The sequence below is a fragment of the Geotrypetes seraphini genome, chromosome 3 (genome assembly GCF_902459505.1).
Source record: "Geotrypetes seraphini chromosome 3, aGeoSer1.1, whole genome shotgun sequence".
Lineage (NCBI taxonomy): Eukaryota > Metazoa > Chordata > Amphibia > Gymnophiona > Dermophiidae > Geotrypetes > Geotrypetes seraphini.
This window is the reverse complement of record NC_047086.1, coordinates 209945938-209968777: the sequence shown is the minus strand read 5'-3', so window position 1 is coordinate 209968777 and position 22840 is coordinate 209945938. Positions and strand designations below refer to the sequence as shown.

The following is a 22840-nucleotide window of genomic DNA, read 5'->3' as shown; positions in this document are numbered from 1 at the left end:
AATGACAATTTTGCATGAGGTAAAACTCTTTATAGTTTATAATCTTTCCTTTTGGCTAAGTCTTAATAATAATATTGTAATTTATAGCTAAAGAGACATATGATCAAGAAACTCTTATTTTACTTTTGTGATTATGATAAACATATCGAGGGCCTCAAAATAGTACTTGGTGGGCCACATGTGGCCCCGGGCCACGGGTTTGAAGCCACTGTACTAGACAGTTCCACTGTTTAGAAAATAAACTGATTGTATTCTAATTTAACATACTGTCTTTCACCCTACAACTTGGCTTTCTCACTCTCTTTTCTTCCCTCCCTTCTTCCTTATCTTCCCCCTCCTCCTTTTCATCTTTCTGACTCTTCTCTTTTCTCCCCTTTTATTTGCCTCTTCCCTTCCCCTCCACATCTTATATTTCTTAGCTACTTTATCAAAGAACTGGAGAAGTGTCTACAGGACCCTGATCGCCTGGCGCATCTCTTTATAAAACATGTAAGTTTACAGGAACCTGAACCATTCCAGTGCTTGAAAATCTCTGTCCTATGTCTTTCCACTGCGGGAGAAAAATGCTAAACAGGCGGTACCTTTATGGTTTATTTGATGTACCACCTTTCCTTTAGTAATAAAGCAGTATACATTATGTTTAAATGATTTTTATTATTCCAGCAGTAAGAAGCAAATACAAACAATAGTACCATTCAGGAAATAACATTTTCAACAATATAATCAGTTCCCCTCCCATCCCCCCCTCCCCTCCCCAAGAGTCCATGGCCAGTCCAACAGCTGAGAGTGGGAATAAAATCTTAAAGATTCAAAAGTCTACTGCGAGCACACGGTGTGAGGTCCTGCCAGAAGTGCTCCCACACCTGACAAAATTTGTGACCTGGGTCAAGAGTCAAGTCTCCCACCAGGCGTCTCTCCAGTGTTGCGTGCACTATCATTAGGGATCTCCAATGTGCATATGACGGGGGATCACGGAAGAGCCATTTGGTGAGGATGGCTTTTTTTCCCATCAAAAGGGCTCTGGAGATAAATGCTGACATTCCCCTGGGTTTGGGCGAGGCTATATTATAAAATCCAAATAACGCCCTCGGTTGTGGAAGCCATCGCCTTCCCCAAAGCGATGTAGTATATAGGCCAAGATGTCTCCAAAACTGCTGGATTGCGGGGCAGGTCCAAAACATGTGACTCAAAAATGCGTGAGCCTGATTGCATTTCGGGCAAGAATGCGACGTAGTAATCCCCATCCGGGCTGCACGTAAAGCAGTATACATTTTTAAAAAAAACCAACTCATCAGACAGAAAGGAACACTATTATTTTACAGAAAAGATAAGGAAGTGAAAGAGGGTAGAACAGCTTGGAGCAGGGAAAAAATAATGTGGGGGAAGGGATAAACATTTCAGTAGTCGGGAGGAGAGGGAATTGCAGAAGCTGGTGGGGCCTCATGACATCACCAATACCTGGTTGGAAGTTAAAGGCCCCAACATATCCGCATTCATCTTTTCATATTTATATCCTAAACATAAACTAGCCCACCAAAACGCAAAATTGAGGTGGTTGCAATTTTTCCAATTGCGTGTTATCATTTGCATCGCTACTCCTGTCATAATAAGGAAAAGCACTTTTCCACATTAAAAATTTCATCTGCCATTTTGATGTCCAGTCTCACAAGGTCCTCCATTAATTTTCACAGTGTTTGTGATCTAATAACTTTGAATAATTTACTGTTATGTGCATATTTGATGACCTCATTTATTGTTCCCATTTCCAGATCATTTATAGATGTTAGCAGTGTCCTGGTACAGAATGCTTTTTTGTTGGGGGGAGGGGCCAAAAGCTCTCCAGTAGAAGAAGCACCTTACTACCGGCTAGCGTGCCTGCTGCTCAACTCTCTTGGCCATGTCCCCTCGCCAACATCTACTCCTGCCAACCGTGCATATACCTTTAATTTCTCATAAAAGTGCAGTGCCACCTTGCTGTTTTGCTATCGACCCCAGCGTCTTCCCTCCACTGCAGTCCACCCTCTCTGACAACTTCCTGTTTCTGCTAGGGATGGCTGCAGTGGAGGAAAGACGCCGGGGCTGATGTCAGGGTGGTGCTGCACTTTTATGGGAAATTATAGGTAGACATGCAGCAGGAGGGGGAAAAAGGAGTAGATGTTAGTGAAGGGACACAGCAGAGAGTACCAACCAGCAGGAAAGCTGGCCAGTAGCAAGATGCCGCTCCTAGCCTTACAAGAAGTGCTTCTTTCCCTGCAGGATCGCTGTCGGGCCCAGTTAAGCTATTACCGACAATTTTGGGGAAGGCCATGGCCCCTTTGGCCCCCCTCCCCTCCCCCCCCCCCGTTCCGATGCTGATGCCCTGTGGTATTATACTATTCATTTTCCTCTATTGAGAGAATTGACCATTTGACCCTACTCTCTATGTCGGTGTCTCACGAACTTTTTCAAGCCATGGCACACTAAACTGGGGGCTGTGGCTGGAGGGCCTTCGGGCATGCACGGACGTCGACGTATATGTGTGATGTCATCATGTCGACATCTGCACATGCCCGGCAAGTCAAACAAGGAAATAACTAACTTTTGGCTTTTAAGAAAATTAAAACATAGAATTTATCAATTTTCCCTCTCTGTCTCTTTTCTCCCAGGTTTTAAGTCACTGTTGTGCTACAGGTTACTAAACAGTAATGTTAGATCATAAGCCCTTTGCGGACTGTACCTGAATGTAACGTACTGCACCACAAGCTAACAATAAAAAGGAGTGAGCTAAAGATATAGATCGATATTTAAATTCAGTCTTCAGCGAATGTTCTGGCTGTAGCATTCAAATTATTCTTACTAGTCGATATTCAAAAGGTTTTAACTGGCTAAAAACAGCCACCGACCAGTTAAATCTCCTGTTCAGGGCTATCTGCTATTTTTCAGTTGCATTTAGGCCCTCTTTTACTAAGCCACGGTAGAGGTTTCTACCACGACCCGGGGCGCTAAATGCTCCGACACTGGACTGACGCTCATAGAATTCTATGAGCGTCGGAGCATCATCAGAGCATTTAGCACTCCAAGCCGTGGTAGAAACCTCTACCACGGCTTAGGAAAAGGGGGGTTAACCAGTTATCACTGCTGAAAATTAGTGGTTATTGCCTAAGTGAAAATTGGCTATTTTGGAGACATTCGGGGGTAGAATCAGCACTTGGCTAATTAAGTACTGATATGCAGCACTTAACCAGCCAGGGTAGTCCCTTAAATGGGACCACACAAAACACATTATTATGCGGTAACCCATAGCTGGTTGTGTTCTGAATATTGACTTAACTGGCTATGTATTAGCTGACACTGCGTAAACTGGATATTCAGTCCTGAAGCCTGGACGTGGCCTAGCAGTGAATATCCAGGAATAACGCAGGCAGCAAAGACTCGTCGCTGCTGGCTGAATATTTACACTATGGAGTTTTATCAATGCTTTCCAAATAGTGAGCAGTGCTAACGTCCAAGCACAGCAGGAAGTGCCTCCTCTGTCTGGATTGCTGCGTATTGAAACCACTACCTGGATAAAGTTAGAGATTCTTCTGTCCTGACTTTATCCAGATAGCGTTCTGCCCACACAGTGCCCTGGATATTGCCAAGGTTTCTGTAAGGATATGTAGCAGCATTATCCAGATAGGGGTAGCAGTTGTCTGAATATTTCCCTTTGAATATTGACTTAATAGTACCTATTATAGCCAACACATGTCAGCCCATTCAGATGACGAGGAGCCTGTCCACCTTCTGTGAAAATCATGAGATGTTCTAGGGTTGCCAGTTAGCTGTTTGTCATGTGGACAGAATGAGCCTGGCTGCAGATTGTATGTATGTATGTCGGGGAAGGAGACAGAGAGGACAGTTTCTGGTTCTCCTGGTGGTATTATACTTATGGGCCTGGTCTTCTCTTTTCTAGGAAAGGCGATTGCACATGTATGTCGTTTATTGTCAGAACAAACCCAAATCAGAGCACATTGTTTCTGAATATATCGACTCCTACTTTGAGGTAACTGAAAGGCAGGGTTGGGTCAGTTTGTTCAGGCTCTTCACTCTGTGTCTCCTGAGATTTCACACCCTCCTGGAAACAGATTCCTATACTAAGGCTGCCAGACACATCCATGTCGTTATAGACAGGCTGAGCCAGTTCTGATTTTCCCTTTTGCATCTGTAATGTGGTTCTAAGAGAAACTGGAGCTATATCTACAAGTCTAGATGTGCACTGAGAGGAATCTAGGGCTAGCTCGGCCTGTCTCTTATGGCATGGAAACAGTTGATAAGCCCCTGTTCTGCTCCCTGTAATCCTTCTAGTTCTCATATGTTGAGTGGAAAAGTAATTTAGTGTTACAGCAGTGGGCTGCGAAACAATAAAACCAGGGTTCAAATCTCATTGCGGCTCCATATGACCATGGATAAGTCACTTAACCCCCCCATTGCTTAATGGCAATTCTATAATTGCCATTGGTGACTAATATTAGACACCAGAAACACTTTAAGTGGCAAACACAACTTATAGATACTATCATTGCATATACTGTATGCTGCACTTAGACATACTAACTTACACCAGCCATTGACCAACTGTTAGTAGGCATGCTAAAGTTTTGACATGCCAACGAGCCTTTCCACAGGTTACAGAACTGTTGTTAATTGCACCCCATTGGGGTGCCAAGTTATAGAATTGTCCCATTAGATTATAAATCCTCTAGGGCAGGGATGAGCAACCTCAGATCTCAAGAGCTACAACCTAATTGGGTTTTCAAGATTTCCCCAGAAATTATACATAGGATGTATTTGCATACAATGGAAGCAGTGAACACAAATAGGATTCATACATATGCATTGGGGAAATCCTGAAAACTTGACTGGATTGCAGCCCTCGAACACTGGGGTTGCCCATCTCTGCTGTAGGGACAGAGGAATGAATAACTGTAACTGGCTATGAACTTCTACTGAAAATGTGTGACCCAAATCTAAATAAAGAAAAAGTGTCTGCTTTGTTATTCTCTGAGATTATTTTGTCCTTTATGAAGGAGCTGAAGCAACAGCTGGGGCATCGGCTTCAACTGAATGATCTGCTCATTAAACCTGTGCAGAGAATCATGAAATATCAACTACTTCTAAAGGTAAGAGCACATTACAGGTGGACAAACTTAATCAGTCCAGAAGAAGCATATAGGGCTTGCAGTTTCCATAACAAATTTTGGTATTCAAAAGATCTGTTCTGACTTATAGGTGATGAATGTCACTAGGTGTGTTGGGCAATTTGAGATGATCCATGATAAAGGACAGGGTGACAGTTAGTTAATATTGGTGGTATAGGGGACATGGGAGTGAGGAATCATAGAGAGCAGGGTTATGGTGATTATTGAGGATGCAGGGAAAATGAGATGATGTGTGATAGGAGGGGGAGAGGGTGATGATTATTGCTGGGGGTGTAAGGGATGGGGGTGAAGAATGATAGGAGAGAGCAGGATGATGATTATTGCTGGGGGTGTAACGGATGGGGTGAGAAATGATAGGAGGGGACAGGATAATGGTTATTACTGGAGTTTTAGGGGACATGGGATGAGGAATGATAGGAGAAGGTGGGATTATTTTATTTTATTTATTTAAGCATTTATATACCACTTATAGTCTAAGTGGTTTACCTTCAGGTACTCAAGCAGTTTTCCCTATCTGTCCTAGCAGGCTCATACTCTATCTAATGATGGTTATTACTGAAAGTATAGGAGATGGGGTGAGGAATGATAGGAGGGAGTAAGGTGATAGTTATTACTGGGTTGAGGGAGGAGTTGGTTGTTTATTGCTATTGGTATTTTCTGATTGCCTGCCAGTTCTGAATTTACACCACCAAATCAGTGAATCTTTAATTCCCATAAGTAAAATGAGCTACAAGTCCATACATATAGTGGGGTAAAACTAAGACTGGCTCAGACTGTTCATATGATATGGAGCCAGTGACTAGTCAGGAGTATTCTTTTGATATATTTGTTCTGAAATTGCAATGTGGAAGAGGTGAATGTTCTTATAGCTTACCCACTATAAAATGACCTAACATGATCAGGTTTTAGCATAAATGCCTACATCGGGGGTGGGGGTGGGGGTCTAAAAAACAGCCATTTTGGGTCATTTTATAATAAAGACTCTTGGTGATAGCTCCTTTCTTTTGACCGCCTCTGTTCTTCTGGTGCTGGAAACATCTAAATGACAGTCCTACTCTCCTGCTGATTCTGCTGGGGAGAGGCCCCGGGAAGGGTGGAGGCAGAGTTGCTAAGTTACCCAGTTCCAAGAGATTGATATTAGACCAGTTCTAGATTTCTAAATGCATTATGGGAGCCGCAGTATTTATTTCAATGGGTAGCATTAGGTCTATAAATCCCACACTGCTTTGGGGTGTAAGGACAAAATGTCTCTCTCACGCAACTGAGTTCTTGGCATCTCTGATGAAGGAGCAGCTTTCTAGCTTTGGACAAAGATTGGTTATGGTGGTGAGGGAGGGATGGTGGAAACTGAGGGATGAGACAGAGGGTAGAGAATGTGGGGATTGAGGGATGAGTTGGAGAAAGGAAGGGAAAGTGGGGACTGAAAAGTTGAGTGGGAGCTTGGGAGAGAGAGACTTGGAGTAAAAGGGGAGAAAGGCGGGGAAAGGAGGCATGATAATCACATATGAAGATATTACTATAAGGAGGCTTTGCATTGGCTGACTGATTTGCCTGAGTCCCTGTACCCTCTGAATGTGGTAGAAGGGTGGTGTATTCCTGGAATTATTGTGTCATAATGTGGCAGGCACTTTGCTAGAGACTTTCCTCCCCACACAAGACAAAATATGCTTCAGGCAGTGGCATAAATTTGGCCCAAAGAAGGGGTCCACTTGAAGTTGGTTCTGGATCTTCTGAGGTGGACCTCTGCACTCTGCATATTGTTTACTTGGGGGTCTTTTGAACTTATTCCACCACCTTCAGAAATAGCATTTGATCATTTTTCTTCACTTACAAAAGCTCAAGAAAGCTGAATGTGTAGTTCACAAAAATTTCTAACGTTGTGCTGGAAAGACACAATGATTGTTATACTTGAACTAAAAAAAATGTTACCTGTTATTTTTCATTTGGGAAACAGGATTTCCTTAAATACTACAGTAAAGCTGGAGCTGATGTTATGCAACTGGAGGTAAGCTGTCACCTCTCAAAAATATTCAAATATTCTGAGGGTAATATTGTAAATAGGATGCCTATATTTAGATACCTAAGAGTTTATATTCAGTAGGTAGCAATCAACATGGTTAAAGCCCGCTGTCAGCACTGAACCCAGAAATTCAATGCCACACCATATCCAGTGATTGGAATTGAATTTCCAGTTTCATTTTTGGCTGCTGTACTTAACCGGTTAAGCTAATATTCAGCACTAACCGATTAAATTTCTAGCGGTTAAAGGTAGGCCTGCTGAATATCAGAGCTAACCGGCTGTATCGCATAATATAGCTGGTTAGGTACTCTGTTCTAACTGTGAATATTCAGTGGAAGTAACCGGTTAACTCACCAATGAATATTCACAGTTAGCCAGGTAAACGCTATTTAAGCGGTCAGTGGCCGTTGCTAACCGGTTAAATAGTGCAGAATATCATGAGGTTATTCTATAAAGGAAAGCAGATACCTACTTTTTTTTATAGAATACTAGCGTAATAAGTGAAATACATACCTATAATTTAGGCATAAGCACTTACACTGCTATATACTGTATTTGGTACTGTATAAATCTATATGCATAAATTTCTGAAATGTATGTACTGTATAATTGATGTAAATAACTTTATGTCCTGCCCTTATGTATGACCATCTTCTAACTACTGTATGTACTGTTGCATTTAAGACAGACATAGTGGCGGCCTGGACAAACGGATAAAAAAAAAACAACGTATACTATAAACATATTTTTCAAGAATGGACATTTGTGCCCTGCTGACTTTGGGAGACTATTACCCTATGTCCAAATCGGACTTAGACGTATGTTTAATTATGCCCCTCCATGTGTGTAAATTTGAGTCCTGCCCATGCTCTGCCTACATGCACATATTTACAGTGCTTAGGTGGAATTTTGGTACTTACCTTCCTATTTACTCTAATTATTTATGTATGTAATCAGAATATAAATGTTACTGCCCACTTTATAGAATTTCCCCCTCCCCCTCTCCCTCCTTCCAGAGTGACCCTGAGGAATGGGGATACCTATCTCTAGGCACAGGGCTAGGACTTGAAGGAAGGAGAGATCTGCACCATAGCCTAAGCACAGGGGCAGCCTAAGGTTGGCACCTCACCCACATCAACTTCAGCAGGCTGACCCAGTCCTGCTTTGACCATTTTGCTTGGGTGAACAAAGCCAGGTTTGGATCCTTATTCAAGGTCCCCAGGACAAGTTAACAATCTTAGGGGAGTCTCATCCTGATCCTGTCTGCAGTTAGAGCCCACTTACTTTCTGAGTACAAGGAAGGCCCCCATCTATTCCCTGTGCTAAAAAGAGACTTTTTGCTCAACAAGTCATATATTCTGCCTGAGAGTCTTCTTGTTTGAACCATGACTTAGATTTCTTAATTTTTTAGCTCAGAAATATTTAGGCTGCAACCACCTGATATTCAGTGCTATTTAACCAGCCAGGAATGGCTCCTGTCTGGTTAAATAATGTTTGACTGATTAAGTGTTAATATTCAATGGGAGACAGCCAATTATCTCTGCTGAATATTAGTGCTTAGCAGCTAAATCTTAGCTGGCTATAGTGTGCGATAGCTGCCGATTTTAAACATTGACCAGCCAAGTTTAGCGGCCAAATCGGGTCACTGAAATAGCCGGTCTATCCTTGGTCATTATAAATTAACTGGCCAGTGCTTAAAATCAATTCAGCCAGCCAAAAATAGACTGGATATTTAATGCTAGTCACTGGAAATGGCCTGGCACGAAATATCTGGGCTCAGCGCTGACCACGGGAGTTAGCCAGCCTCCCTTCCATGGTCTCAATATCAGCCCCTTTGTGTCTAGTGTTAATAGAATGTGTACACTTTAAAGAAATTAGGTTTGCCTTTTACAGGGCTCCTAGACATATGCTGAGCCAGTGGATGCAGTTAGGACAGGGTAAAACAGGACTGACTGAGCCTGACCTCAGTAATCAGGCCTATCTGGTAACCCTAGTCTCTTTGCACAGCATTGTCTTCCCCACACTCATCACCTGATGTCTCCCTTTGCAGAAGGCCGTGGAAGTCATGTGTATTGTTCCAAAGCGCTGCAACGATATGATGAATCTAGGACGACTCCAAGGGTTTGAGGTAAGAGGAGGCAGAGCCGGAGGAGGAACCAATTATTAAAGGCAAGGCACAGGTGCAAGAGGAACCAGCTAGGCTTAACTTTGGTCTCCTGGTGATTTTCTCCTGGGTCCTTCGCTGGCCACTCTCGGGAGGACCCAGGAGTAAATCACCAGGAGACCAAAGTTAAGCTTGGATATTTTTAAAAAATAATTATGAAGAAGTTGTTTGAGGGGTTTTGCACTTCTATTCTTTAGACTTGTCCAGAAGGTTTTTATGCCAAGGATAGATTTGAAGAGCAAATAGCATGTTGCTTACAGTAAATCTGAGGCTTTTCCTTCTGAATAGTGCTGTTAAGTTTAAGCTTATCTATTAAGACATGGTTTAGTGAAGTATTACATAATTTTTGAGATTTGATTCTTGATCACTCTTCCGGTAGTGTACTTACATTTTGGAGTCAAGATTATAGAATAAGGCCCAAATTCTATATATGATGCCTAAAGTTGTGTGTGCAACAACAAAAAGCAGGGAGGAATGGAAGGAAGTTTTGTACAAAAATCCAAAAATATTACTCCGATATAAAAGCACCACATAAGCCAAGAAAGCTAGCTTATTACTTAAGCGAAAGAAAAGCCTCAGACAAACTTAGAGGTCCTGGATTTGGTGCTAAGGCTCTGAAGCAGTGGTTACCGGCCACGAAACGATCGGCGGCTTGGCCTGTTTGTGTTCAGTGGTTTTTACCATTAATCATTCTCGGCTATTTTTTTGCTCCCACCTGCTAACTTTCAACTTGTGTGAAGGTTTTTTGCCTATGATGCTTGAGTGGAAGAGTGTGGGTACACCTCTAAGTTTGTCTGAAGCTTTTCTTTCGCTTAAGTAATAAGCTAGCTTTCTTGGCTTTTGTGGTGCTTTTGTCTTGGAGTGATATTTTTGTAAAGTTGTGTCTACATCTGTGTATGTAGCTGATGTACATGCACAACTTTAATTGATTAGTAGGCTTAATCTGTGCTGATAATTGGTAGCTAACACTTCATAATTGACACTAATTGGAGTTAATTGAAGCTTATGTGCACAACTTGGTAGGTGCATTACACAAAATGTTATGTGTCATGTCCAGTGCGCTTATCTAAATATGGTTGGTGGGCGAATCATGAGTGTTTTTTTAAAGTTATGCAAAGTTTTTGACTTATGCACCAATGTGCATACAACTTAAGCACAGGCTTTTAGGCCAAGAAAAATCTAGCCTAAATGGGTGTGCCTAAAAGTTATGACACATAGTGGTGCTAAGTGTGATTCTATAAGTTGCACATAACTTTTATAGAATTGTGCTTTAGCACTGCACTAGTTGGCACTGATTTTCTAGGCACTATGAGGTTCATAATCGACACAGAAATATGTCTAAAAACCTACCCAAATTGGCACTTGGATGACCTAAAAGACAGGTCGTCCAAGTGCTGATTATCGAAGCGGATTTTTAGATGTATCTAGAGGCATCGGGAGTGAAAAGTGGCATTTTTCAAGAAGTGGTTAGGGCGGGAGATGGGCAGGATGTGGGCCAACCTAGACTTAGTCGTCCTGCAGGGATAATCGAATGTTTAACAAGACTTCCTAGACAGAACTTATACATTCGGCTGTCTGCTATTTAAGACTTTATACGGAGACAGTCCAAACTACCTGAACAACCGCCTCATCTCAACCAGACAGTTAAACTCACACCCCATTCTCATACCCCCCAATTAAGGAGATCAACCAGAAAAAAACTATATGATGGCCTACTAGCCACTCAAGCAGCCAAACTAGACAACCAAATCGCCAATCTACTGATTGCATCCCTCGACTACAAGACTTTCAGAAAAGAAATAAAGACCATACTCTTCAAGAAATCCCTGAAAAAGAAATAACACCGCAAGTATCAAATACCACCTCTCACTAAAGCCAACTACCCTAAACAAATAATCAAACTCATTTCTTACTCTCTTTGAAAATGACCAAATCTCTTTTTGTAATACTTCCTTGATAATTCTTTTGTAATCCGCCTTGAACTGCAAGGTAATGGCGGAATAGAAATCTCTAATGTAATGTAATGTAACATTGTGACTTTGGTGATCTAAAAACAGGTATAAGTGGCCAGAAGATAACCAAAGTGACTATATAACCACTGCAGGGACAAAGTACAGACCCGCACACACTCCCCCAGTGATCACTGACCCACTCACATCACCTGTAAAAATCAGAATAAAAACTTACATACCTGTCTCCGGTACATCAGCACCTGGCATAGAAAAGTCTAGTAGAACTGCACAGAGGCGGCTTAAATAGTCTGGTGGGCTAGTAAACCATAGAAAGGAGGACCCAGGCCTATAAGCCACTCTAACTACTGCATTCATGGTGGAAAATGTGAGCCCACCCAAACCCTACTTTATTGCCATGTAGGTGCCACCTGCAGCCATAAGGGCTATTGGGGTTGTAGACAGGTGGGTATGGAGGTGGTTTGGGGGGCTCATCGTTTATGTGGCACCCTTTTTGTGAAGTTCACAGTAGTGCCCCACTATTCTGTTGCCATGTCTGGGTGTCCAGTCCATCACTTTGCTGGCCTCTCCCATGTCCAAAAGGTCTTGTTCTGGGCGTTTGGGACTTGGACGAATTTTTGGTTGAGAATGTGGTATAAAGATAGATGACTTGGGAACAGCGCTCTTTGAGGGGGGTGGGGGTGTTCTCAGTTTGCTTTTTTTTCATAGGAGGGGTTCTTTTTGTAAATTAAGCATTTGATATAACTTTTTCATGTCAGAGTGGGGGGGAGGGATGGTGGATGGACTACTCCAGGGCTCATAAGAGTCTGGGGCCCTGGTGTGCTTTGGTTTTGCTTCTGGACCCAGGTCTGTTAGTGGGGAATAGTTGGATAGGTGTTTTTAGCGTATTATGTATAAAACTAGTCTTATAGCCTGTTACATTAACGGGTGCTAGAATATATGTGTGTGTGTCTCTCTTTATTTCTTTCTCTCTCTCTCCTTAGCCGCTTGCTTTCTTTCTGTCTTTCTTTTTCCTTGGCTGTCCATCACCACCCCTTGCCTGCTCCCCCTGTCCATTCTCCCTTCCTTTTACCTCCCCTGTGTCCACCACCACTCCTTCACAGCTCTCCTTATGAAGCAGCAGCCCTTCTCCCTTTGTTTTATCTCCCCCCTGTCCAGCAGCACCTCTTTCCTTCTCCCCCTGTCCAACATTAGGCCTCCGTTCCTTCTTCACCCCCCCCCCCGTCCATCAGCACCTTTTTCCTTCTCCCCCTGTCCAGCAGTAGGCGTCCCTTCCTTTTTCTCCCCCCTCCTCCTTCTTATCCTTATGATACACTTACCTTATTCTGCCTCTGATCAGAGGTTCCCGACAGCCACCCAATTGCACCCATTGGAAAAGTTCCCTCTGCCACATCCCGCACCCCTCCTGACGCGACTCCCGCTGTCTTTCTGTCTGTCTCTGTTCCTGGCCCCCTTTGTCTGTCTATCTTTCTGTGTATCTCCCTGCCCCTGTGTCTTTCTTCTTTTCTTTCTGTCTCCCTTCCTCCCTCTGTCTGTCTGTCCGAAGCAGCATTCCCTCCCCCTCCAATTCCCTCCCCCCACACCAGTTCCCTGTGCACCTGCCCCTGTGTCTTTCTTCTTTTCTTTCTGTCTCCCTTCCTCCCTCTGTCTGTCTGTCCAAAGCAGCATTCCCTCCCCCTTCCATTTCCCTCCCCTCACACCAATTCTCTGTGCAGCAGCATTAACGTTTCCTCTACCCCCCTTTCCCTTCCCGCAGTCGTGACTACAAACGCGGTCCCGAGTCCTTTGCCGCCCCCCCCCCCCTCTTCCCTTCCCTTCCCGCGGGCCCGACTACACATGGCGATTCAAGCAGCGTGTGCAGCAGTCTTCACATGCTACTTCGGGTCCTTCTACTGCCCTGATTTACTCTGGCACGTCCGGAGCAAACCAGGGCAGTAGAAGGGTCCGAAGCAGCGTGTGAAGATTGCTGCACACGCTGCTTAAATCGCCAGTCGGGCCCGCGGGAAGGGAAGGGGGGGTGGCAAATGACTCGGGTCCCTGGCAGTGGAAAGTTGCTGGGCTCCTCAGTGGGGGCGCTGAGCGGCCGCGATCCCTCTCCTCCCAGACCCCCTCCCCCCCCCCGCTGGAAGAACGGAGATCGGCGGCTACAGCTGCTGGCTTCGGCGTCTTCTATCCACTGCGGCCAACCCTAGCGGAAACAGGAAGTAGTCAGAGAGGGCGGGCCGCAGTGGACAGAAGACGGCAAATCCAGCGTTAGCGCGGTGCAAAGCTTTTCTCTCCATTTAAAGGAGGTGAGCCGGCGAGAAGGAGGAGGTGGTGGTGGTTTTGGCGGTGAGTGAGGGCGGGGGGGGGGAATCGCCGGCTGTGCTGTGCTTTCCTGATCTGGCCGCCACATACGCACTGTGACCACAGATCTATGGATCACAGATCACGCAGGTCTGAGTGCGCATGTGCGGCTAGCGTTTTATTATATAGGATGACGATGTCTGTTTCTCTCTGTGGTTGATGATTTCCATTGTTTCTTACTCGACTTTGCTATGTTTAGTCTGTTAAAGCTTGTTTTACTATTTTAATCAATAAAATTGTTTGAACATAAAGATAGACGACTTGGCGGCAAATGGCTGGACGTACAAGATGATTCTTAAAAAATGATGATTCTTAAAAAAATATATTTTGGATGTATTTTTCGAGAATGGACTTTAGACGCTGCTAACTTTGGGTGAATAGCACCCTAGGCCCAAAACGGACTTCGTCTTTTTTTTATTATTATTATGCCGCTTCACATATAGAATTGATCCCTTAGCAGATAAGTTTCTGCCTGAGGTGACTTTCAACTGAGCAAACCGGGGCTGAAAGCAATTAAATAGCTGCCCTGCATAAACAGGTATTCCTAGTGCTCTAATTTGACTTACTAGGGGCAGATGCTTAAAGATTAAACACCTAGCCAGCTTGCTGACTTTTGTGCATGGATTATGTGCTGTAGCATTGCTTTACTTCCTTTTGTTCCCCTTAAATGCAGGGAAAAATCACAGCTCAGGGGAAACTGCTTCAACAGGACACATTTAACGTGGCAGAGCAGGACACTGGATTCCTGCCCCGCTGCAAGGAGAAGAGGGTCTTCCTATTTGAACAGATTGTCATTTTCAGTGAGCCCATCGATAAAAAGAAAGGTTTCTCGCTGCCTGGCTACATCTTCAAATACAGCATCAAGGTGACAACCCAAGAATGTTATGTCCTTGTCTGCCCTGCAGCCATATAGGGTGGAAATCTGTCCCAGACAGCATGTGCTTGGAAGTGCCTCAGGAAAGTTTCATCAACTTAATTATACTGGATAATATCTGTTTACATATGTTCTTAAAATCTCTCTCTAGTTTTCCTTCCTGCTCATTTTCATGGGTGTGTGACATTGAAACATGCGTTTTACTTACACTTTGGGAAGAAAAATAAGAAATATATATAAAAAATAAAGCTGTGAGTTTTTATGGTTCACTGCTGTCAAATATGAAATTAAACTCCTCCCCTTCCTCTTCCTGTTACCCTTGCATAAGATAACTAGATGACGCGCCAAGCCTGTTCTGGTTCTACCTCTGTTGCACTATGGGACTTGTAGTTCCTGCTTAGAGCAATGAGAACCACAAGTCCATTGATGCACCAGAGGCAACACCAGGATTAGCCTGGACTACATTTGATGACTGGAGCTACCTGCTGCCCTCCACAGCTTCATGTTTTCTTCCTATTGCAGGTCAGCTGCTTGGGCTTGGAAGAATGTGTGGACGGTGACCCCTGCAAATTTGCATTGACCTCACGTGGTGCCGACAGAAGCGTTGTCCGATATGTCTTGCAGGCAGTGACTCCTGATGTCAGCCGGGCCTGGGTTTCTGATGTTAGCCAGATCCTGGAAACACAACGCAACTTCCTCAACGGTAGGTATTCCCAAGACTGAAGACTCATTCTCCAGACAGGACCCAGAGTTTGATTTTAAGAATATTCAAAGCCCTGACATATTCTACAGCCTAAAATTGCCTTTTACAGTCTAATATTGTCGAGGCATTTGTAAAGCCACTTCTGGTGGGCAGGCCCTGACACCTAGAATGCAGGAAAGCTTTTTTTTTTTTTTTTAAAGGGCCAAAATGTCCTTGGTTTCGCTATTCTAATTTAATCAGAATTGAATAAACTGAGGCAGCAAAATTCAAAGTGACTTGTTCAAAGTCATGCAGAGTCAGTGGAGAGCTAAGATTAGAACTGAGGCACAGGGAGATTATAAGGAAAAGAAGTCTGATTTTTCCTTGTTGGGTGACATAAAAATAAATTCTGCATCCTGCTCCTACCTCTGGTGATCATAGTGTTGAGTTAACTAGTCATGTTTGAACAAGCATGTCATGTGCCTCATTTGTAACTAACTTGCAACTCAACGTATTGGCTTCGGAATTGCATTATTAACCTGCAGTGGTTATGAGCCCAGGGCAAGCAATTACACCACACAGCAAGTGAGATGATGAGGAATAACGTGATCAAGATCATGGAAGACACAACTGAAATGAACTGTACAGCCTTCAACAAACCGAGTAACCTAACAATGTCACATGGAGCTAACAAGTAAGCATCAATGGAATGCCATGTGAGACCCGGCGAGGAGATAACTGAAGACAGTGAAATGAAAAAAAGACTCCAAAGTTTGCATCAAGACCAGGAAGAATGCTCATGAAAGTCTGTCTAAGGATAAGCGATGAACACACCTGCAGTGTGGTCAGCTGTGAATTGCTCCAAAGGAATTATGGGAGTTCCTTGTAATTCCATATTCTGAAAAGCTTTGTGAGTACACCAGTATGGATTCCTACATGGGACAGTAAACTGTACAGTGACTGATCTTGTGAACGTTGGTGACAAAATGAAAAATATCAAATTAGCTAAAATTATTTTGTATGGTTTGTCTGAGGACTAGAAAAGGAAGCAATTGCATGTAGTTTACACACTTATCTACTTCCTGGATTGCTTAAATTGGCCTCACAAGATTGCCTGGTTGTCCCTTCCTATCATTTAGTTAAATTGGAGGACTACAGAAAGGGTCTGATTCTGCATAGGATGCCCAGTCTCAGCAGCCGCCTAAGCAGCTTTTGAGAATCGCACATGGGTGTCCTATACAGAATTGCATCTGTTCTAATGGACAGACACCTAACCACCCCAATTCTCTAACATGGCATCCACAGGTGCAACTTAGAGAATTGCGTTGCTACTAAACTGGCAAGGGAATCTCCCTACCACGATTAGCTGAGTAGCAGCGGCAGGGAACCCCTGAACCACCTCCCCCCTCTGCAAATTGGCCGGCAGGAGAGATGCCCACTCCCTCCTGCTGGAACCCCCGGAATCCCCCCTCCGACTGTCTGTGGCAGGAGGAGTACCCAGTTCCCCTGCAGCATGTCCCCCCCCCCCCGAAGCATTCCTCAGCAGGAGGAGTGCCCAATTCCTCCTGCCCTCCCCAAAGCATCCCTTGGAAGGAGGAATGTCCAATACCTCCTGACACCACCACCATGAAGCATCGCCCCACCCCCCACCCCCCCCAAAGCATCAGCCAGCAACCCTACCTTCCAGAGCCTCCCACCCACCTGGAGACCCCATCTGGCATCCCCTCCTAACAGGAAGACCACCCCCACGCCCCCGTACCTTTTAAAATGAAGGCCCATTTGGAGGGAGGCATACACCCTCCGGCCAGCAAGCCCAGCACTTCAAAATGACGGGCCTTCCCCTTCATGGTGCGTTCTGGAAAACACCGGGGAGGAGCCTAAGGTGATGCACCGGGGATGATCTTAAGGTGGCCAAACATGTTGAAAAGGTGACGGCGAAAGCTAGAAGGATGTTAGGTTGTATAGTGAGAGGTTTGGCCAATAGGAAATAGGAGGTATTGATGCCTTTGTATGAGACCTCATTTAGAATATTGTGTACAATTCCGGAGGCTGCACCTTCAAAAAGATATGAAAAGGATAGAGTCGGTCCAGAGTAAGGCTACTAAAATGGTTTGTGATCTTCGTGATAAGGCGTATGGGACAGACTTAAAGATCTCAATTTGTATACTTTGGAGGAAAGGCGGGAGAGGGGAGATATGATAAGAGACGTTTAAGTACCTACGTAATATAAATGTGCATGAGTCGAGTCTCTTTCATTTGAGTGCAAACAATTTTTATTGAACAATAAAGGAAGATACACTCAACAAACAAACAGTGGTGGTGTTCAATATAATACAGAAAGACTCCCAACCCAAACCCCTCCCCCTCCCATTATGCGAAACAATTATTATTGATGATAAAAGAACAAGAATAACAGCGGAAGCAAAAAGGTACAGTCATGGCATCAACAATTTTCCCACTTGTTCCAAACTAAGATAGAACCCCTCCCCCCCCCCCTCCAACACATGTCCAGTCCCACATTCCAAGGGCCAGTAGCCATAGAGAGGAAAAATAAAGGGGGACCAGACAGGAAATAACCAAACATAACACCTAAGTTCCACCCAACACTCTCCACCCCAAGCTATCTCCCCCCCCCCCCGAATAGAGACAAGGTAGAAGGAAACCAAAAAGCAGTGGAAAACAGGGTACACTTAAAGCAAATTCAAAATTTGGCTGCGCTTTGAGGTGGTAGAGAATTAAGATAGGGATCCCAAACATCTAAAAACTGCTTTTTCTGCTTAGAGGTACCTCATGCATCCTTAGCCTCCCAACCCAATAACTCAAGTTTCAAGTTTATTAAAAATTTGATAAAACGCTGATCATAAATTCTAAGCATTTTATAGTAAAATTTAAAAAGGGGTCCAGTTAACAAACTATTAATATCATAACTTTATTTACATGAAACAATAGGATAGTGGGGGGAAATACAATTTAAAAGAAAGAAATAACAATTAAGGACAATAACATGGGGAAAGGGAAAAATCTATTTTAGTATAGAAAATAAACTTGTAAAGTCCCTTAGATCAATTAACAGTCGTATGCATTTTTAAATAAGAAACTTTTGAGGCCACCCTTGAATTTATCTAAATTCTGTTCGGACCTTAAATATATTGTTGGAGCAATTGTTGTGAAAGAAGAAGCCCTACGGGTACTAATGATTTTTAGGGATGGGACAGGAAGACGATGCTATGATGCAGATCTTAAGGTTCTCAGAGGATCATATGGAATCAGGTATTTATGGGTAAAAGCGGGTTCCTTGGTTTTCATTGTTTTGTAGGAGATTAGAGCTATTTTGTAAGTGATACAGTGATGGATAGGTAGCTAGTGAGCACTTTTTTAACAGGGGAGTAACATGATCACATTTTTTTTTGTTTGTAATAATTTTTATGGCAGTATTTTGGATTAGTTGTAATCGTCAGATGTCTTTTGGGCAGACTCCTTTGAGCAGGGAGTTGCAGTAGTCAAGTTTGGAAATTATATACGAGTGAATTAAAATGTTAAGGGACTGAGAATCAAGAATGTTGGATATGAATTTAATCATTCAGAGTTTCCAAAAACAGTTCTTATCGACTGCACTGATTTGAGAATGGTAGGATAGTTTATTGTCGATCAATACCCCAAGGATTTTGGTCGAACTAACAAGGTTTATTGTTGATAGTTATCGGGGAAGTTAGACTAATATTTTCTTTCCAAGGAAAGAGAAGACAATTGGTTTTAGTGATATTCAACGAAAGCATATTGTCACTAAGCCAGTGGCTAATCTGATTGAGCTTTAAATTGATAAGAGCGATGTCATCAGTATTAGATGTATCTATGGGATAGATAATAATAATAATAACTTTATTTTTTCTATACCGCCACAATCTTGCGACTTCTAGGCGGTTCACAGTGAAGAAAGCTGTACAATCAGTGAATTACAGAGTACAAATAGGGAAGATGTCACTGAACAGTCAGTGATTACAGAATACTCATCTGCGTAAGCATATGCAGTGAGACCAATTGATTGACATAAAGTCAGCAAAGGGGCTAGATAGATGTTAAAGAGTAAAGGGGAAAGAATTGATCCTTGTGGAAAGATAGCCAGTCTCCAACCCCAGTACAAGGGGGAATCCGGTGAGGTCCACACTTTCAAAATCGCTTTCAAACCCAAAATACCAAGTTTCAAACCCACAATTGAGCTCCCTTCCCTCGAACCCCACAGGAACCCAAGAAGCCCAAAAGGAGCACCTCGGGAGATAGCAGCAAGAGCTGGCCCAGAATGTGTCTAATAAAGGCTCCAGCACACTTCCAAAAGGTTTGCACAGAGGAACAATGCCAAATAACATGAAAGAAAGTGGCCTCTGCCAAGGTACATTTCAAACAAGAGGATCCGGAGCATAGCTCATTCTATGAAACTGGGAGGGGGTAATATAGGCCCTATGTATGACCCACAAGGCACATTCCCATAAACAAGCACAATGGACCTCAGAGGGAATATGTGATATACTAAGCTGAATCGTCCATGTAGACACCACACCCCCAAGATCACCTTCCCATCTACCATGGAGCGGCAGGAAGTCCTTAGCAGGAATCAATGCCAGCAGTGCCTTGTGAATAAGAGAAATAAAGAAGAGTTCCTCAGAGATTGGATCAAAAAACTAGCGTAACCGCTCCCCCAAAAGAAAGCTCATTGCCGTCTTATCCAAGAAATATTTAAATTGGCAGAAAGCATAACAGTCCCCCAGGTAGCCTCTATCCCGCGAGAAGCCCAATTACCAAATAACAAGGGAAAACGAATCCTAGATTTTTTTATTCGCCCAGCAAAACCGACAAAGTAGCCGATTAAGTCGAGAAAGATCCCTAGCACACAATTTCAGAGGGAGAACCTGCAGCACAAAGAGCCATTTGGGAAATAGGATCAGTTTATAAAGATTAATTCTACCAAATAAGGACACAGGTAGATTATGCCACTGCTCAAACCGACACCTAGTCTCCACCAGTAATAGCTGAATATTGATCGTATGAGTCTCTTTCATTTGAAAGGAAACTCTGCAATGAGAGGGCATAGGATGAAGTTAAGAGGTGATAGGCTCCGGAGTAATCTGAGGAAATACTTTTTTACGGAAAGGGTGGTAGATTCATGGAACAGTCTCCCAGAAGAGGTGGTGGAAATGGAGACTGTGTCTGAATTCAAGAGGGCCTGGGATAGGCACTTGAGATCTCTCAGAGAGAAAGAGATAATGGTTACTGCAGATGGGCCATTTGGCCTTTATCTGCCATCATGTTTCTAAGGCCCAGATTGGCTCAGAAGCCTAAGGCACCTCCTATAGAGGGGGGGGGCATAAGCACCTGGGCCAAATAGAGTCTTAGACCTCCTTCCCAGTGCATCCTAAGATGTACTGGGCGTGGCCTAAGATTCCGATTGGCCAGATACCTAAAGCCACTCCCATGGGGGGAGGGGGAAGAGGGGGTCATGTGTTCAGAGGGGGGTGTCAGCAGGAGGAGGTGGGCATCCCTACTGCTGGGGATGTTGGGGGAGGGTGCTGGCAGGAAGGAGTGAGTATCCCTCCTGCTGGGGATTGTTTTGGGGTTTGCAGCAGGAGGGATTGTTTTGGGGGTTCTGACAGGAGGGAGTGGGCATCCATCCTACTGCGGACAATATGGGGGGGGAGTTCAGGGGTGGCAGTGGGGAGGGAGTTTGGCAGTGACAGCGGGGGGGAGTGGGCATACCTCCTGCAGTCCAACATGCAGTGGTGTTCTAGGATTCCCTGCCACGACCACTCAGCTGATCACGGCAGGGAGATTTCCTTGCTGCGATCAGTTTAGCAGCTGTGTCTATTTGAAATATAGCCAACATTTCAGGTGCCTGTCGCGGACCTAGAGAGACGCCTAGGGCAGCTTAAGCTCACCTAAGGCCACTTTTAGGCGAAACCAACATAAGAACATAAGAAGTTGCCTCCACTGGGTCAGACCGAGGTCCATCTCGCCCAGCGGTCCGCTCCCGCGGCGGCCCATCAGGTCTGCGACCTGTGAAGTGGTTTCTGTCCACTTCTATAACCTACCTCAAGTTATATCTGTACCCTTCAATCCCCCTATCCTCCAGGAACTATCTAAACCCTCCTTGAACCCCTGTACAGAGTTCTGGCCTATCACATCCTCCGGAAGCGCATTCCATGTGTCCACCACCCTCTGAGTAAAAAAGAACTTCCTAGCATTTGTTCTAAACCTGTCCCCTTTCAATTTCTCCGAGTGACCCCTAGTTCTTGTGGCTCCCCACAGTTTGAAGAATCTATCCTTATTCACTTTCTCTATGCCCTTAAGGATTTTGAAGGTTTCTATCATGTCCCCTCTAAGTCTCCTCTTCTCTAGGGAGAACAGCCCCAGCATTTTTAACCTGTCGGCGTATGCAAAATTTTCCATACCTTTTATCAGTTTAGTCGCCCTCCTCTGCACTCCCTCGAGTATCGCCATGTCCTTCTTGAGGTACGGCGACCAGTATTGAACACAGTACTCCAGGTGCGGGCGCACCATTGCGCGATACAGCGGCATGATGACTTCCTTCGTCCGGGTTGTGATACCCTTTTTGATGATGCCCAGCATTCTGTTTGCTTTCTTTGAGGCTGTCGCACATTGCGCCGATGGTTTCAGTGATGTGTCGACCATCACCCCCAGGTCCCTTTCAAGGGTACTCACCCCTAGCAGTGTTCCCCCCATTTTGTAGCTGAACATCGGGTTCTTTTTCCCTACATGCATGACCTTGCATTTCTCTACGTTAAAACTCATTTGCCACTTTTTTGCCCAGTCTTCCAGTCTCGTTAGGTCTCTTTGCAGGTCACCAAGCCCATGCTAATCCTTGGTTGAGCTTAAGTGTCCCTAGGCACCTCCCTGTACCTGTGACAGACAACTACAGTGTAGGCAGCCTGTCTCGGGGTTTGTTTTTTTTGTGGGGGGGGGGGGGTTTGTTTTTTTTTTTTTTAGAAAACATGCAACCCGATTGGCTGGTTAGACAGAGGTAGGATGCCTATCACTGCCTACAATCAGATTGCTGTTTATAGAATTTACCACAAAATCTATTTTTTATGTTGCTGGCCATAAATTGTGAGTATTATCGTGAGCTTGAGGTCAATAAGAAATCTCTTAAAAGCTTTTTATTTCAACAAACATTTGATGGTTTTGTAATTTTAATCTTTGTTTTTGAAAGAAAATGACAGTATGCTTTGTTTCAGTTGCAGTACAATTTATTTTTTAATGTACTTTTTTGTATTGTTTTATTTATTTATTGTATTATTGTATGTCCTATTATTATGTTTATTTAATTTGTATCCTGCCTAAAAGTTTTAGATAGTGCAGGCTATACATTTTTTAAAATAAATTGTTATACTTGAGTTGGAATTTACATACACGATTATCATGTATTGCTTCCGGGTCACTCTCTAGCACTGCCTAGGAGTTAGGCTCTTGGCTGTCTGAGTGACTCAGCAAACACTGCAGGGTTCTTCTGCATCTACGCATATGCTTCTGCTCTGACAACCCACTCCCCCCCCCCCCAGCTTTGTATAGTTTTACCTGATCATTGCACCTGGACACAG

The 22840-nt window shown here is 43.9% G+C and overlaps 1 protein-coding gene across 3 annotated transcripts in view; it reads left to right on the top strand.

Moving 5' to 3' along the window:
• The window catches only part of ARHGEF25 (Rho guanine nucleotide exchange factor 25), a 380835-nt gene that overhangs the window by 346493 nt on the left and 11502 nt on the right, over positions 1–22840 (top strand). For all 3 annotated transcript variants that reach the window (XM_033937480.1, XM_033937482.1, XM_033937481.1), the window contains 7 exons: positions 420–489; positions 3932–4021; positions 5046–5138; positions 7132–7182; positions 9248–9325; positions 14351–14542; positions 15074–15254. In XM_033937480.1, coding sequence (XP_033793371.1) covers positions 420–489; positions 3932–4021; positions 5046–5138; positions 7132–7182; positions 9248–9325; positions 14351–14542; positions 15074–15254 — 755 coding nt within the window. The remainder of the gene's footprint in view (positions 1–419; positions 490–3931; positions 4022–5045; positions 5139–7131; positions 7183–9247; positions 9326–14350; positions 14543–15073; positions 15255–22840) is intronic.